We start from the raw sequence: 19,013 nt of genomic DNA on the forward strand, positions 1-19,013 counted from the left end.
TATGAAATTTTTTTTTTGATATTTTGAAATGTAAACGAGCGTCTCTTGTCTGAAAGTAAATTTTTATACCTGGAGAAGCTTCTTTCAACGTCTACTGATGTTATTGGCGGGTACTTGAAAAAGACTGTCTCACTTACTGACAATTCTTCTTCAATTTGAAAAGATGTTACTTCACCTGTTAATATCCTAGAGATTTTCTTCACTGTTTGAAAGCCAGTGTAATGATAAAAAAAATAGTAAAAATTAGAAAAAATAAACAAAAAATTTAAAAAATGTTTTAAAATGCAAAATAAGCTAAAACATTTTATGAAAAATGCCCTATAAATCTAAAAAAATGCTCTAAAGGACAAAAAATGTCCAAAAATGCAAATGTCATCAAAATCCAGGCCTTAGTGATAATACTTTTTAAAAAAAGGCTTTAAAAATAACTTTTAACCATTTTAGGATGTAAGGTTTGAAACTGCAATATTTTTGCTTCACATTGAAAAAAAGGTTTTTAGTACAAACATTTTAGTGAACATGAAAGGAAAATTCTGACGCAAGGTTACATGCTTTCTGGGAAGTTAGTATCCCATAATGTTGATTTTATTTTTTGCGTGATTCGCTATATCTCGAGAACTTTTGAAACGAATAAATAATTTTTAAACACAATAATAAAATTTGTTTGTCTAAAGATAACTTCATAGAAAAAATAATTTTTAATAATTATTTATTATTTTATAAATATTTGGCGGAAAATTTGTGAATTGTAAGGTACACAAATTCTTACGTCACTTTTAAGAATGTAATTTTAAATGGAAAAAATTACAAAATTTTAATCTAAAAATTACAAAACTTTATCGGTCAAATACGTCCTGCGAAATCGAATTTTAAATATACGACTTTATTAATCACTCGTTTTGACGGCTAGATCAAAATTTATTTAGTGTGTTCTATCTCTTTTTTTCTTTTTGCGCATTGTACATAATATAAAAAAGTTTAAGACGTATGCTATCCTATTTTATATTACAGTCGTCCCCACTTAATTGCATATCGGATAATCGAATGACACGTTTATTACGAATTAAATTTATTGGAACCAAATAATTTTACACGAAACTAATGCTTAACTTCCCCGTTTAACCGGATATTTGTTGTTTTTTGTCCCTACCTAATTGCATGAAGAAGAGGTACTGAAATAAATTTGTTTGTTTGTTTACTTTTGGGAAATGTTTCACCTGCAAAAACGGAATTTCCGTTTTTCAGTGAAGATAGGGATATAAAGGCAGTGAGGATAAGGATATACAATAGGTGGTCACTTCAATAGAGACTTCCTGTTCATTAGTTGATCTAAACAGGTGTTTGGGGTAAAGTTTAAAAATTAATCAAATCTTGCTGTCAGTTATACATTGAAGTAAATGAAGGGGGTTTTACTTTTCTTTTATTTTTACTTCACTCACACATCATTTAGAATGAAAAAAAGATACACAGTGATTTATTTTGTGGTTCCCTCCTGGTGAGCTATTAACTTTGATAAGAAAAAGTTTCAAAAACTTTATACAGTGTGTCGTTCTCTTCAGACGTTGAATGCCACGATAAATTTACATAGCTTGCCCGTCTAGCCAAAATAATTTTTGTGAGTTCTATATTGCATTAATTTCTTCAAACCATTTTAGTAACGATAATAATATAAAAAAATTAAAAGACTCGAATTATGTGTTTCTAATAGTCTTAGGTGACCCCCGTGAAGCTACGAACAAACTCAGTGCCGGTCACCGGTGACCCCCATGGCATTCAACGTGTTAAGTAGAATAATCATTGCTTAATTCAGTGACTAACTGTGAGTTGGTTGCAAGTTGAGCTCCAATAGGAATGATTTGAATTAATCGAAAAAAAAGAAGAAAAAACAATGAGTCTTGGAAACAATATATTTCAAAAATTCTTAAACGAAAATAGCGTGTTAATTTGGAATTTCTCAAGTTTCGAGAATTGGGGGTAAAAATCATGTATAAAGTATGAAATGATCATGTATAAAATATATTCCCTTCAATCGTATTGTGTGTTTTATTTTCATTTTTGTACAAATACTTTTTGAGTATAGTTTTAGTCTTCTAAGAATTCTTCCATGGTGACGCACTTCCAGTGACTTCTGTGACATGCAAGTCCTTCGTCACATTCGGATGCTGATATTGATCCGAGGATGTGATCTGATATGCATCTCTCTCCTTCGCCTATGAAGAACAAAACGATTTCACTGTAAGAACTTAGATAAAAAATAATTGTAATCAGTTTAAATTTTAGCTCTATAATTTTCCAGATTATATCGAGAAGCTTTTATAGTGCTATGGATGGTGTTTTCTATACTCTAGGAAGCATTGGATCTTTTTTCTTTCTTTTTTTCTAAAGGTGGAGTCTTGTATTATAGAATCACATAGAGATTATGCGAAAAAAGTTTTATTTTTTTATTTTATATCCGTCGTTGAACAGCAGACCCAATTTTGGGTTTAGTCACTGTTCTACTCCGTAGCCTCGTAATTTTGAACCAATCCAGAAGACAAAGAAATTCCTGACTTAGTACCTCCAGAGGTATTGATTTGTTATGGGAACATGGAGGACTTTGCGACTCGACAGATTTAACGTGCATCAGTCACCATTTACTACACGGGGAGTCTTCGGCCGGCGAGGATCGAACCCACGAACTCTTGAACATGATCCCAGTGCCTTACCAACCAGATCCTGTGAAAAAAAAATTGGACTTCATGTTTGAATTCATTTCCAAGGCAAGCATTCAAAGTGTACGAACACTTTTGAGAGCCATTGTATATGGTTTGATATGGGCCTAGTAAACTAAACGTTTCTGATATTTTTTTAATAAAAAATTCCTTTTAAGTAAATTCCTAGTAAAATAGTAGTCCTAGTATAACTTAAACACTTTTTTTCTGAACAAACAAGATTTTTCCAAATCACCGCAGAATGCTCCTTTGTTAAACAAATATGCTTTTTCGAAATAAAATCAGAACATGATCTACATTTTTTAAAACTATTATATGCTGTAACTACTTTATGCTGGGATAAACTTACTATCTTATATTGCACACAACTATATTATACTGAACTCTAATGTTAGGACGGAGGTAGTAATCGACACTCCATTAAAACTCGAATTATCACTTACCAACCACGCATTTTTTAATTTATTTACTTAGACATAGTGACCCAGTACAGCGATTACGAACTTAGACGGGAAGTAAGAGAGAGAGGTAGATAATATTGTAGGCATAGTATCCCATGTTCGGAAATGCTATCGAGCAGCCTCCTCTTAATGAGGTGACCCAAGTTCGAATCCCAACAATGGCTAGTCGATATGAATCCTGCACTTGGCTCGCACCAACCACAGTGCTGACGTAAAATATCCCCAATGCTGGGAGGATCATGGTTTAAAATCCCGTCTGTCCCCTTTCTGTCGAGCTAACCAGAGGAAGTCTTCGTGATTTTTCTTTTTATGTAACACAATTGCGAATTAGTTTCATCAAAAAAGTCCTTCACGAAGGCTAGTTTCTACCAATGCTTAATTCAGAAGTTCTCTTGTCTTCTGGATTTGGTAACAAGGCTACGGGGTTGAACATAGGTAGTTGTGCACTCAGAATCGGGTCAGCACTGGTTATAAAAATAAAATAAAATATTGCGTTTGAGCTGTGGTGGCTCACGGCGTTCCCCTCCGAATGAGCTGATCTAGGTTCGAATCCCAACTGTAATTGGCTGATACGAATTCGAACCGGCCTCAGTGCCGACGTAAAGTATTTTCAATAGTAGACAGATCATGATTTAAAATCCTCTTGCTGTCGTGATAACCGAGGGAGGTTTTCATGGTTTTCCTTTCTATGTAACGTAAATGCTGGTTAGTTCCGTCGAAATTTCTTCACGAAAGCTAGTTGGCCTCAATGATTAATTCAAAAGTTCGCTTTTCTTCTGGGCTCAGTTCAAAATAAAAAGGCTACGGAGTCGAACTCGATAGTCATAAAGCTAGAATGGAGACGGCTGTTTAATGCTGGCTATAAAATAAAATAAAATATCTCTAGAACTAACTGTTTCACAACATTACGAATTTTCGGCCTAACCTGCCAGAATCGCCACAATGGTGACTAAATCATTAAATGACGATCAATTTCATTGCGATTTTGGGCACTAATTACTAGCAAACGTAATTCAGATAAATAAAAGTATACAGCACCTGGCCCAAATTATTAGACACACCATAGTGCGTATAGTATAGATTCCATGTGAAATCTTAATTATCAGTTGATACTATACAGCTTTATTTTTTTTTACGCGACTGAAACCGGTTTGCACTTGTTTACGTTTGTGTATCAATTGGTTAACATTGTAATGCAATACGTTAAAAATAAATACAAATAGGAAGTATATAAAAAATCTCCCGAATAAAAACCCATTACATGTGTGTTTAAATGTAAATGTATTGCCTATAAACTCGTGCAAAACATGCTATTATTAAAACACTACAGCGCGCCGAATAATTGGGTCTAATTATTATAATATACTAATATAATACCTGATATAATAAATATTCTATATTCATGGAATATATCGTCTAATTTATCCAATCGTCGAATTTGTATTACGTATCGTCTAATTTCACCAATTGATACACGAACGTAAACAAGTGAAAACCGGTTTCAGTCCCGTAAAAACAATAGAGCTGTATAGTAGGGGAGAGTGGGGTCAATTGTAACATTTTTTACTTAACTATTTTTAACTAACAAAAAATCCGATATATTATTAGTATTAATTGACAGACGAGTAAAGTAGACTATCCTCTACTAGAAAAAAAAATAAATACCCGATTTTAAATGTTATTGTATTAGTTATTAACAATTTTTGACAGTCGAGCACTTGTTACAATTGTCCCCACTTACGGGGTCAATTGTAACAGTTCATAAATTCAACTAAAACATAGTTAATTATACATATTATCATAGTTGTGATAGATTTTTTTATTGATCAAAATAGTAGTGATATTTCAGGAGTAAAAATAATAATGAGCAGAAACCTAAAGGGTTAAACTTTTAACTTTAAGGGGTTAAAAATTTTAATTTATGCTGTGAAAGGTGACAAATAAAATAATGCACATGCAACATAATATAAATGATATAGGAAACTATTGGTGGTTCTTAAGGAGTTAAGTAATGGTTTGTAAACATAAGATTATTTATTTTCAGCTGTTACAATCGTCCCTTTACTTATTGTTACAATTGTCCCCAAGACGCCATTTCAGCTTCATTTGTTAAAAACAATGCTAGTTAATTAGCAAAACTAATCTTTTTTTTATTGAAATGTTATTTAAAGTGTCCACTTACATATTCGGTTACTAATTTTTATTTGCTTAAACAAAATTACTTTGTTACAATATAATATTCTAATACCAAAAAAAGTACTTGCGTGGCGTGAAAATATCTTTTGTGATGTAACTCTTTCAAAAGTACATAAAAATGGTTGCCATCAGGGGTGTACATGTAGATTTATTAAATACACCCTGTACGCCACCTAGGAACCAAATCTAGAACCCGACACTCGAAATTTTAGCTCTGTTACAATCGTACCCTGTTACAATTGACCCCACTCTCCCCTACCACCTGATAATTAAGATTTTACATGAAATCTTACAATAATTTGGTCAGGGACGGTTATGTCATTTTCAATCCTTGTATTGCGCTCTTCTAAATTCATAACAGCCTTACATGAATCAATCAGCCTATTTCTTCATGAGTTCGTGACCATTGTAATACTCACCTAATACTTTGACGCAGATATCGCAGCACTTGCAGAAGCTTCCTTTTTCTCTGATTTTCTGTCCATTCTCTCTCAAGCAGTTAGACAGATCATCACATATCACTCCACTGCAGAAGTTGGGTGGGGGAAACGAAGGCACTTGCTGTTGTTGTTAATTTACGTCGCACTAGAGCTGCACAATGGGCTATTGGCGACGGTCTGGGAATCATCCCGGAGGATGATCCGAAGACATGCCATCACAATTTTGATCCTCTGCGGAGGGGATGGCACCCCCGCTTCGGTAGCCCGACGACCTGCGCGCGAAGTCGAGCACTTCACGGTAGCACAGTTTATCAAGGACCAATACCGCACACCCTCGGTCCCTACGCAGACTGATCCAAGTGGTCACCCACCCGCACACTGACCGTAGCCAGTGATGCTTGACTTCGGTGATCTGCTGGGAACCGTGTCTTAACGATCAGTCCACTGCGGGACCGAAGGCACTTGCCACCAGCCACCACCAAGGCAAATAGAACAATGTATTTCATAATTTTTTTCTTTTTCTTCGTGTTTCTCTCTTTTTCTTTTTTATCCTTTTTGCAATAAAGAGAAAAACGATTCTTTAAATTTAAAAGTTTCTTTACAACAAAAGCTCATTTTTTTCTCATGATCAGAATTTTGGAGGCACATTTGATGTAAAAACTTACGTTTCTAAGAAGTTATAATACCTGACCGAGATTTAAGATTATAGGTTAATATTAAGGGGGGATATGGGGCCATATATATGCTGTTTATAAGCAACGATTTCTTAATTCTAACGCTATTATAAGCAAATAGAAATATATATACATGATTAAACTTTGTGGGGCCCCTAATTTGTCTATAATTATTTTATATAATATTGTTTATAGTATGATATTAACATACCTAACCGAGATTAAATATTATAGGTTAATATTAAGGGGAGATATGGGGTCATATATAAACAATTTGTAAGCAACAATTTCTTACTTTTAACTTTATTCTATGTATAGAATTAGAAACATTTACAAGCATGCTTAAATATTGTGAAACATTGTAGAGCCCAAATTTTCCTTTTATTGGTATTTTAGTATAATTTTAACTTTGGTTGTATAGTATATATTATAACATAATACCTGACCCAGTTTTAACATTATAGGTTAATAATAAGGTAGGGAGTTCAGCGATAAGAGATAATACAAATCTTGTCAAGTAAGGTGGTCTTTCCACACTTAAGGGTGATAGACTGATTAGGATTAACTTCCTGGAAGTCAGTAAGGATACAAAAGAAATAGAAATCACAAAAGAAGAAAAATGCTATAAATCAAACTTTTGACAGAAAAATTGTGACACAGGTTATTGCAGGGGGGCAATGAAATTTCTACTCCCTTTGTATGTATCCAGACAATTTTTCCTGGGAGGCTTATTGTTATTTCTTAAACAGGGGTCAGCTTCTTAGGTGAGGGGGAGTTGAGGCTTTTGTAACTGGTAGTTTGAGAATAGAATGTTCCAAGAACAGCAGGTTTTTTATTTTAATGTTTTGTAAACTAGACCTGATTTGTGTTGAGAAGCAGGTGATTTTATCAGAAAACAAATTTTTCTTACATTTCTCATTCATTAATCTGATAACAGGAAAGATAGAAAGAACGGTTTCTAGGATAAGCTTAATTTATATTTTTAATGCTAGCTCCGTTTTTTTTTTTTCTCAAGATCAGCTGATCTAAGTTTGCTAGTTAAAAATATGAGCTATATGATTAAAGTAGCAGCTTTTGAGCGATGTCAACAATTCAAAAAAGGAACTTTTGAAGTTTGAAAAAAGAACTTTTATTTTGTTGCGCATGCAATGTTCCTGTTGATTTCTCAAGAAAAAAAAAATAGCACTTGAAAAGTAAGATTCACAAAAAGAAGATTGCTGGTGAACCGAGAGTAATTCAAGCCCTTGTTCGAAAAAACAAACAAACATTTATTAAATGACATAAGCTAAGAAATATTTATAAGACATTAAAAAAAAAAGAAAAAAAAAGTTGTGATCGCCTTATTGCCCATTGATCAAATGCTTTCTGGATTGACTCCGTTAAACGAATCCCAATGCATCAGAAAAACAAAACAAAAAATGGTTGCATTAATATGGATTTGTTTAACAGAACTGTTTTTGGCATCAATTTAATCTTAACATACCTAATCCACATCAATTTTTAGTATACTTGATATATAAAATTAGTCAGTGGTAAATAAGATGAAACAAATAATTATTAGTCCCGTCTTCTAATAAATTGGCAATAAAATAAGTTCGGATTCATTTGTTTTTCGTTCTGAAAAAGTCACTTACCTGATTTTTCCACTAAGTTTTTCAATTAATATAGCTAAAATAATTACTTTTTTTTTTTTTGATTTAATGCTATTTTTTGCACTTTTCGGGTAGCTTTACGTTATTTAAGTAAACTAAACTCGTTTTTTGTAGTTCTTCACATTCAAATAACTATAAAATGTATTTAGCAACACTTGGAATGATACTACTGCTCGCGGCCAACTCACGATAGTCAAAATGCAACATAATCAAGTAATTTTTCTCAGGCCCTTTCTTATTTCCAAAGTATCGTTTTTAAAATTGCTTAGTATTGGGGCTGTTTTAATAATAACTAAATATATCAATATATTATTTTATACTTATATTAGAATATTAGGTACTTATTACATAGCCCTTCAACATTTGTGTTTAGTGAAAAATACATTCGTTAGTGGCAGGCAACTAAATCCGAATTTTTCTTTTAAAAAAAAATAGAGCTCATGTTAGAACTTGACAAGGATTTTGGAGCATGGCCATTTCTCTATCTGTTCTTTGATTTAGTATTAAAATATAAATAGTGGTGGAACAAAGTTCTCTTATTTCTAATTCATTAAAACACTAATACACAGTCTTTGCTACCACTGGAAAAGATATTTTCTGCAACTATGGAAACACCGTTGCAGAATTCTTCTCAAAACTGCACCAATTCCTAAGTAGTACATATTACCGCCTGTAGTACACATTAATTAAGCGTCACCGAATGGCGATTTTTTACGGCTTTCCTAAATGAATTTCCGATTGACCTTTTCTCATTAAACTTGTTTTTTAGCACATAGCTTATTTTATTTCAATTAATACATAATATCAATATTAATAAAGCATTAGTGTCAATAATAATATGTCGATTTATTACGGCTTCCCGAAATAAGTATCTCTTATCCATTATTTTAGCTTTTTAGTACATTTTTTTCAATGAATTAACATTTTACCAACATCATTGCCATCAAAGATAGTGTAATGATTTCTGAAGTTTCTTCCAGAGAAATAAAAATCTTTTTTTTCCATTTCTAGTACTTGGCTTCTTTCTTTTTTTTAATTATATTACCTAAATTAAATAGGCAACATTGGAGTCAATAGTATGGCGATTTTTTACGTTTCTCTTGAATTAATTAGTGCGACATTCCCATTAATTTTGACTTTAAATACATAAGTATTTTTTCCTACTTATTTAGTGTTGATTTTAAATAAACAAATTTTTTAGAAACACGTTTTAAAAGAAATGTTATAAATAAAAAAAAGCAACTCAACTGGTATCAGACAACCTCAAAATTATAAATTTGGTGACTTTGGACCACGCGGGATACCACGTAATGTTGAATATTGAATTCATCCCACATAGCGAATCTAATATATATAATTTTCTTACGTGGCTCCCAAATTTTGGCTGTATTTCTTTTCCGCCGGTGGCAACGTTTGCTTTGTTTTGTTTACGTTACTATTTCTCTTACACGGCGACAAAAAAAGGAATGGCAACGCTAGAAAGCCGACCAGTGATTGCCGCTAAAAACGTCACATGCCAAATCTAGTTGAGGTGGCTCAACATATAGCGCTTTAAAAACGGAATCTGAAATAACCAGAGAGCATCAGCTGCGGCAATCTCATACTATTAAGCTAGGCAGAAGTGAGTAGTCTTTGTTGATAGATCTCTATTTTAGTATTTTATCGAAAGCGCTTTTTTTTCACGAATTTTTATATTACGAATTTATTTGACGATTTTTGATTTATATCACCAATTATACTATAACACATTTCTAATAGGTTTAACGAATTACATGTCATTTATTTGAATTCAAATTTATTTTAATGACTTAGTATTTACTAAAAAGATGTAATTTTTTTAAAAAAAGTGAAGTTTTTATATGGATTTGAATGATTGTTTTGAAATCTTAGAATTTTGTGCATTTGCAATGTACCTAAGTTAGTAGCTGGCGAAGCGCGCTTGGTTTGCGAAGCAAACCATATAAGATTGCGTAGCAACTTTCGGCGGTTGGCGAGCGTTAGCGAGCAGGGGACGCAGCCCACTAGTTTAAAATAATTAAATATGTGAATACGTGCAATGAACTATTATTATTTTTTTTTTTTATCAAATAGAGCTATAAGGTAGAAATAATCACTTATGTTCTCTTTAAAATATATGACAAACGCTGGAAATTGTTTTTACCTCGGCCTTTGGCGCGAAGCGCCACTTACCGATTCATCGGATTTGTGCAATCATGAATTGGTTAGCCATAATTTAGTCAAAGCAATAAAATGTAAAGAAAGGGGGTATGGAGAGGTGGTCTCCATTGTCAAGTAATAACATGAGTATGAAGTTATGAACAAATATGAGTGGGCAATAATAAGTTTAAAAATAGTTGGTTTGTCAAATTAGGTAAAGCAATAATACTCGAAAAACATAATTACAGTTAAACAAGTAGATAATAAAATATGTACAAGATATTTACATAATATATGCAGGGTTTGTATTCCTCTGTTAGTATAGTGACCCGGTGATCACCTGTAATAACAAAAATTAAAACTTTTGTTTCATTTAAGTTTTCGTTTTGTTCCGAAATCCTGACGACGTAAGGAAAAAGATTAGTCTTTCTGATAAAGACAAAAATATACGTTTAAGACAGTTCGTTGTTTTTTTTCTTCCCTTTCTTACGTAAGCAAAAAGTCTTTCTGATAAAGACAAAAATATTCGTTTAAGATAGTTCTTTTCCCTCTTTTTTTACGTCTTTTCTTTTTTTTTCCCTTTTTTTACGCAAGGAGAAAGATGAGTCTTTCTCATAAAGAAAAAAATTTACGCTTAAGATAGTTCTTTTCCTTTTTTACGTATGGAAAAAGATGAGTATTTCTGATAAAGACAAAAATATACGTTTAAGACAGTTCTTTTCCCTCTTTTTTTACGTCTTTTCTTTTTTTCCCCCTTTTTACGCAAGGAAAAAGATGAGTCTTTCTGATAAAGAAAAAAATTTACGTTTAAGATAGTTCTTTTCCTTTTTTGTATGGAAAAAGATGAGTATTTCTAATAAAGACAAAAATATACGTTTAAGATAGTTCTTTTCCCTCTTTTCTTTTTTTTCCCTTTTTTACGCAAGGAAAAAGATGAGTCTTTCTGATAAAGAAAAAAATTTACGTTTAAGACAGTTCTTTTCCTTTTTTACGTATGGAAAAAGATTAGTCTTTCTAATAAAGACAAAAATATACGTTTAAGATAATTCTCCTCCCCCTTTTTTATTTTTTACATACGGGAATACTTTTTCTTTTTTTCCTTTTTTATGTATGGAAAAAGATTAGTCTTTCTAATAAAGACAAAAATGTACTTCTAAGATGGAACATGTTGTTTTTCTAGTATGATGGTTCAACCACCATGTTATATTGTTGTTGAACCAATAACAACCATCAAAATAAGATGGAAGATGTTGTTCACCATTATGATGGTCAACCAGCAAATTATGTTTTTTTATTGTTGGACCAACAACTATCAAAATATAATGGGAGATGTTGTATAGTCGTATTGATGGTTTACCAACAATTCGGTTTCATTAATGTTGCTTAACTATTATGATTCATTCAATGATTATTATTGTTGGACTAACCAAATTAAGGGTTAAGATTAGCAAAGATATTTTGCAGATCATTGAATAAGATATAAAAAAATATATTCTTAGGAAAGCATTACCAATTTTCTCAATTACTATTAGGATTATTTCATACTCAATTGTATTCCTTTTCTTTAGCAAAAAATTTAAATATCTTACAGAATTTTTTTTGAAAAATAATTTAACATTTATTTTTAAGTATTATGCATTTTAATCGGGCAATGTCATTTTATTTTTGAATACATACGTCACTGTGATGTACGTTTTGAATACATACGTCACTGTCGTCAACCTTGGATCTCTTCTCCATGCTCCTAACTGCCCGTTGGGAACCAATTCAGTCTCAACAGTTGAATATTATTCCCAATCTAAAATTCTCGATGTGCAGAATGTTATCTTTTAAGAGATTTCTTTTCTTCTTTATTTTTTGAATTATGGCCATTTTCAATATTTAATCAATCAATTTCTCTGAAACGATTTTATTCATTTTCTCTGAAACGATTTTATTCATTTTCTCTGAAACGATTTTATTCATTTTCTCTGAAGCGATTTTATTCATTTTCTCTAAAACGATTTTATTCCTTTTCTCTGAAACGATTTTATTCATTTTCTCTGAAACGATTTTATTCATTTTCTCTGAGATCATTTTATTACATCCAAATTAAGATGTTTATGTAACAGTCAATGATGACAAACTTCAACTACCATTAAAATCATAGTCACTTTATATCTTCGAGTCTGCTTCAAAATTGACGTTAATGAAATGTAAAGGAAATAAATTCTACATAAAAAAAAAAAAACGTTAAATCGGCATTTAACGTTATTTCCACATGCTTTGTAAAGAAAATATTTAAGATTAACAGAGAACTGAAAGATATTTCTTTTCAGGGCATTAAATATGAGGAAAAATGCATATGAATAACTTTAAAACTTTCTATTGAAGCATTTCAAATGAAACATTTATGTTATCACTTTTATGATTATTTAAAATGAAAAAAGAAAACACCTTTTTTAATGATACTAAAAAAGGCTGGAAAAATTATGTTCACCTTTACTAAAATGTGAGCACCAATACTAGATTATTAAACTGCAAAGAATAAAATGGCCACGTTATCAGAATGAACAAAGAACGTACCACAAAAAGAGTTTCCAATGCCAGACCAGTTGGCACACGGAAAAGAGGCAGGCAGAATTTGAGATGGATAAATGACCTAAAAAAAGACCTTTTGGTCTTAAAAACTATTAACTGGTAAAAACTAGCAGGAAAAAGGTTAGCCTGGAAAAAACTTCTTGTGAAGGCCAAGGCCTACCCTGGACTGTCGAGCCATTGATGATGATGAATGCAAGAATAATTAATAAAGATGCATTTTAATAAACATTAACATTTTACTTCACAATATCATTACTATTTACATCAATAATATTAACTTTACAAATTCAAAAAAACAGGGTGCGTAGCCAAATTTTTAAACAAAAAATAAGCACCTTTTAAGCACTTAAAAAATATTTTCAAACAGTTTAAGAAAAATAACAAAATTGGGATATGCGCACTAATAAATGTTTTCTTTCTATTGATGTAAGTTCTTCAAATATATATTAAAAAAATGCAAAATACTTTTCAGACTTTTCATGATCATGATAAAAGAAATAGTTTCTGACAAAGAACTCTTTTTGTGCAATTTTAAATTTCTTCACTACTAAGTGGCTCATTCTCTATCAGCCATCATAAAAACAATTTATGTGCAATTTTCCATATTTCTTCACAACTAAGTGGCTCATTCTCTATCAGCCATCATAAAAAAAACAACTTATGTGCAATTTTCCATATTTCTTCATAACTGAGTGGCTCATTCTCTATCAGCCATCATAAAAAACAATTTATGAGCAATTTTAAATTTCTTTACTATTAAGTGGCTCATTCTATTTTGTAAATTAATAATTACTTATGCAAAAAATTTTTAAGATTGTAAAGAAAAAATTTTAATTTGGAAAAGGAAAAATCAAAGCAGTTTTTAAGAACTTCCAATGAAAAATAGCACAGTTAAAGGCTTTTAAAAATTGAAAATAAGCATCTTTAAACACTTTTTAAAAACGCTACACACCCTGAAAAATATATAAACAGATTCAAAGAAATAAATGTACAGATTCTAAAAACTTCAAATAGCCCAAGATTCAACACCTTAAATGAAAACGAGAGGTACCAACTTTCCATCAAAACACAAATATATATACAATATATACACAAAAATATTTACAATTAGCATTTACGAAATTCAAATTAACCTCCATATAATTTGATTAAAGTGCATACGCCAATATAGATAGGAAAAAAATCCAGTAGATTTTACGAATTAATATTTATTTGCTGCATTATGTATCAAATCTTTTACACATAAGGAATTTTCAGTCATCAAAATATAAAAATATTTTCCAGCTTTGATTGCCATTAAATATGCTTGAAATGCTACGCTATATGTTAACTCATGATTTTGAACAGTAATAGGCATTTAATTTATCAAAAAGATTTTTCCAGTTAATTTAAAAAACTAGTTCTGAAAATTAAATAAACTGAACGTTTTAGTACAAAGAGTTTTTAATTGATTTCTTTCAATAAATGAGGCTTGCTTCATTATGTATTTGTAATACTTATTTATATATTCAAGCAAGCAATAATTTGTGCGAAAAAATCCATTTAAATATGGATTTTTTTTTAGGAAACTTACCCTATTTTAGGGATTTTTCCAAAATGTACAAAAACCAGGAAAGTTTTTATTAAACCAGTAGATCAAGAGAAGCTGGTAAAATCCTGTAGAGTTGGCAGCTATGAAATCGTGAAAATTACCGATAAAATGCAATAGTTGGCACCTCTGTTTTCAAAAGTTTTTAACAAAAAATTCTAATTTTAGAACTTAAAGTCAAATAGACATGTTGGTTATAAGTTTGCGACAGTCACTTTTTTCTTTTTTTTTAATTTTTCAAAACCTTTTTATATGTAACTGAAATCCAAACAAGTATTTAAAAACATGTCAACACTTTCCAAATTTATGACATAAGTTGCAAGTGCGAAAATAAGTAATTTTTAGAGTAACTTCCCACACACAGCATTGTCCTACAATAGTTTAAGAAAAAATATATATAAACAATTGTCTCCATTAGAAAAAATACTTCAAAAAACTGAATTGGCAATTTTAAGTTATTTTCTAAATTTATATATTAAAAGTAAGCGATAAATTCTGAAAATTAAATTTGTTTTTAAAAGAAATCAGAAGTATTTATAAATTTTCAAAACACAATTCTAACAAAATTCTTTTTTTTTTTTTTTTTTTTTTTTTTTTTTTAATTATTTTTTTTATTTATTATTTTTTTATTTATTTTTTTTTTTTCTTCATCTCAACTTTAAATGAATCTTAAAATATTTAAACTTTTGAATCGGGTATGAAAATGATCCAAAGTGTATCCCCTTCATGTTTTAGATCTTATCATAAAAAAATAAAAATAAAATAAATAAATAAATAAAACAAAAACATTCCTAAAAGCAACATTTTGAAATATGTTTGAACTCTGTAAGAAGTGCTTAGTTCAAAAATTAATAGGTTCTGCGTCAACGAAGTGATAAGGAGGAGATGCAGCTTCTGCTGATCCGGGCATCATATAAGTAGAGGTCTACCTTAGCTCGTGTTGGTATTCTTTTTCGTCTGGCACCTACCCTTCGGCCTGTCCGGCTTAGGAAACCCTACCCGTAGCAAGCTACATCCGGCATAGCCCTCCGGACTACGAGCTACACACGCAAGTCCCACCGCCCCGACAAGGCAGGAACACCATTAATTAATTAACGATAAACATATAATTTTCCTATAAAGGATTAAATGAACTGGGGTCCGATGCACAGCTCTTAGAGAAAAATTGATTCGAAAAAAACAAAAACAAGTAGGTACCTTTAGCTAAAGGAACTAAATAACAAGTAATTTTCTTTTTTTAGAACACAATGAAGTTAAAATTGTATGCTGAACAGCCTTCAATTCAAGTTTCAAGTGGAATTCAATAGTTAACAAAAGTTTTCGATCTCACTACTAATGTTTAAGTTTCTTTTTACAATCCCATTCATTGTTGTATAATTTCAGTCAGTAATTTTCATAATTCTCTATATTTTGATAGAAATGACACGTGTTATTAAATAAAGTTGCGAAGAATTTTTCAAATTTTTACTTTAATTCTGAATTTTAGAATTAAATCAACTGAAATACAAAAACTGAAAGCTTAAAATAAATGAACGAAAAAAATATTTCATGCTTTGCTTAGTTACAGAAGTATATATATTTTTTTAAAATTTAATTTGAAAAAATTATTGTTTTTATCTTCTTTGAAAGCTTTAGAAAGAAATCATCGTTTAAAAAAAATCGTTCATAAATTGTTTTCTTTCACTTTATATGCACAAAACATGTAACTATTTTTAATGTAAAAAAAACAAAGATAAAAAAACATGTTTCCAAATTGTTTTCTTCATTTCTTGAAATTTGATTTTACATTTGGTATATATTTGAAATTTTAATTTTAAAATTAAATATTTTTCTGAAAAAAAAAATTCAGTTTTATTATTTCGTCTGATATTTTCTTTATTTTGGAGTAATAAAAATAAGTAAAGTTTAACAAAACTCATTTGCACTCATTTCACTGAATTGTTTCATTGAATTATTTATGTTTTTATTTTCCTATTTTAAAAATTGAAAATATTTTGAAAAAAAAAATTGATTTTAAAAATATTAAGTATTCATTTATTTAGGATTAAAACTGAATAATAAAAATTAAAGTTTTCCCCACGAGTAAACTAATATTTACATTAACCAACCACTTAGTTACATTTTAACCAAGTATCAACAAATATTCTAGCTGATTAGACTGACTACAAATGTTGAAAAAAAAATTCAAAACTGATTCAAAGATTTTAAAAAATTTGGTACTTTCTTTTAATTTATGGATAATGAGTCATATGAGATTCATAGACGTTTTATTAATATTCACTAATCTTGATTTAAAAAAAAAATTTTTGATGTTAAAATATATGATTTAAGAAATATATTTCAGTACAAACCTTAAATGATTTAAGATGATAAATAAGAAACTGATAATTCGGTGAAAAATTTAATAAATAATTATAATTATTTTTTTGATAAAAAGATACAAATTGACTAAAATATTAAATTATTGAGTGAATTAAATAAATATATTTCAGAATTAACCCTTAACGAATCAATGGGAACCAAGCCCTACGAAGTGAATATGGTAGTAAAAATTTTTTTATAATCTTTACCACTTTTTTATCATTTTCATACTTTCAATTAGTTATGTAATTATAATAACTTATATAATTAATATCGCAATTTTATCATCATAATAATTATTAATAATACTTTAAGAATGAATATTTACTATAGAAATTTTCAGTCCAAAGTTACAAACTTAGAAGAAAATAAACTTGAAATATTTTCCGACAGTTAAGGGTTAATATCTAATTTTATCTAACCTATTAAGCATTATTATATACCAGTTAAGAATTTCAAAATATTAACAATAATTCAGATTTGGCACTGAAGAAAGTAATAAAAACATTATTCTTTCCTGTCTTGTTCAATTTGTAGCATTTATTCATTATGTTATATATATCATTTCCTCAAAATTTATTGAATTAATGGATTTAAAAAAAGTAAATGAAGAAAAAAATTATTTTGAATTAATGAAATAAATTTATAAAATTGAAAAAAAAATTAAAAATTGTTGCTTTGCTATCTGCAAACTATTAATTCAACTTTAAATACCTTGGAAATGAGAGTAAAAAAAATGCTGAAAATATCAAATGACTTGCAAACTCAACAGTTATTCATGGCATAAGAATATGACAACAATTAGAAGTTAGGAGGTAATAAAATTGAATATAGCATAATTAGGAAAAATAAACAATATTTAGTTTGCATTTCATTTTTTTTTTTTTTTTTTTTTTTTTAAATTTCTTTCATTTTTCACTTTTTTTTAAAAATTTCTTTTATTTTTTTTATTTTTTTATTTCTTTTAGTTTCTACTTTTTTTTTAATTTTTTTTTTCTTTTTTTTTTTTTTCACTTTTAAATTTTTTTTTTTTTTTAAATACTTTTTTTTCCAATTTTTTTTTGTATGCAAACTGTATTTTAATGTACAATCATATCAAGTTTTGACAAAGAGAACAAGTAGTTCTTGGTTAAGATTACAATAAACGGGAATACATATGAGATTGATTGAGAATGACGGGAAAATACAAATGAGATTGTCAGTTGACTGCACTAATACTGCTTTTCTGCAGAAACCAAGGGTGCATGGCTAGAAACATGATAAAATAACAATGTCCTAAGAATTGTCATAAGAAGCGAGGAAGACATAAAAATCCAATATCATGAGTCAGTTCTTGCAATGGGCACCTTCCATATTACATAGGTGATTCGATCCAATATTGAGCAGTCATTCCAGTATTTCCAACAGGCAAAGATTATATTCTGCATCCTCTTGTTTTCTCTTATTTTGCTGTCCTTCACGAGTATCATGATTCATCATGAGTATGAGATCAGGAGCACGGATACTGAAGAGCAATGTTTGCCCTGGACATCAGAAGTTCACAACAGTGTTCAATAAGAATGAATTCAACTGTCCATGAAACTTCAACATGGTTCGATGAGGAACCACAATATCGACGAGGCCAAGGCCGTTCCAGACAGCAATGGTCATTGTCCACCCAATGCATCAGTTTTCTCACACCTAACAAACCAAGATCTTTCTGTGCCAGAGGTTTTGGCACACTTTCCCTGGACATATCGAGTTCTTATTTCTTCAAAATGGATCGATGAGGAACACGGACTCCTTCTTTGACAGTCTCAACGAGGCTGACAGCGATGATCACAATCTATCCAAGGCATCTGTTTTCAGACACCTAACATGCCAAGATCATCCCGTTACCTTCTTTCCTAGTGCCAGAGGTTTTGGCACACTTTGCCTGGACATATCAAGTTCTCATTTCTTCAAAATGGAAAGTATCGATGAGGCTCCTTCTTTGACAGTCTCAACGAGGCAGACAGCGATGATCACAATCTATCCAAGGCATCTGTTTTCAGACACCTAACATGCCAAGATCTTCCCGTCACCTTCTTTCCTAGTGCCAGAGGTTTTGGCACACTTTGCCTGGACATATCAAGTTATCATTTCTTCAACATGGAAAACATCGATGAGGAACACGGACTCCTTCTTTGACAGTCTCAACGACGCAGACAGCGA

General features: G+C 30.4%; 1 protein-coding gene across 1 annotated transcript; it reads right to left on the minus strand.

Moving 5' to 3' along the window:
• Positions 1 to 1,889: 1,889 nt before the first annotated feature.
• LOC147816680 (uncharacterized) lies at positions 1,890 to 18,555 on the minus strand. Its single transcript, XM_087157187.1, has 3 exons — positions 18,326 to 18,555; positions 5,788 to 5,939; positions 1,890 to 2,210 (listed from the first exon to the last, which is right to left on the minus strand). Exons 1-3 carry the CDS (start codon positions 18,553 to 18,555, stop codon positions 2,083 to 2,085), a joined length of 510 nt encoding a protein of 169 aa, XP_087013313.1. The 3' UTR covers positions 1,890 to 2,082.
• Positions 18,556 to 19,013: the final 458 nt, after the last annotated feature.

This window comes from Parasteatoda tepidariorum, chromosome 1 (genome assembly GCF_982258835.1).
Source record: "Parasteatoda tepidariorum strain Cologne lab strain chromosome 1, Ptep-v5.0, whole genome shotgun sequence".
NCBI classification, from domain to species: Eukaryota; Metazoa; Arthropoda; class Arachnida; order Araneae; family Theridiidae; genus Parasteatoda; species Parasteatoda tepidariorum.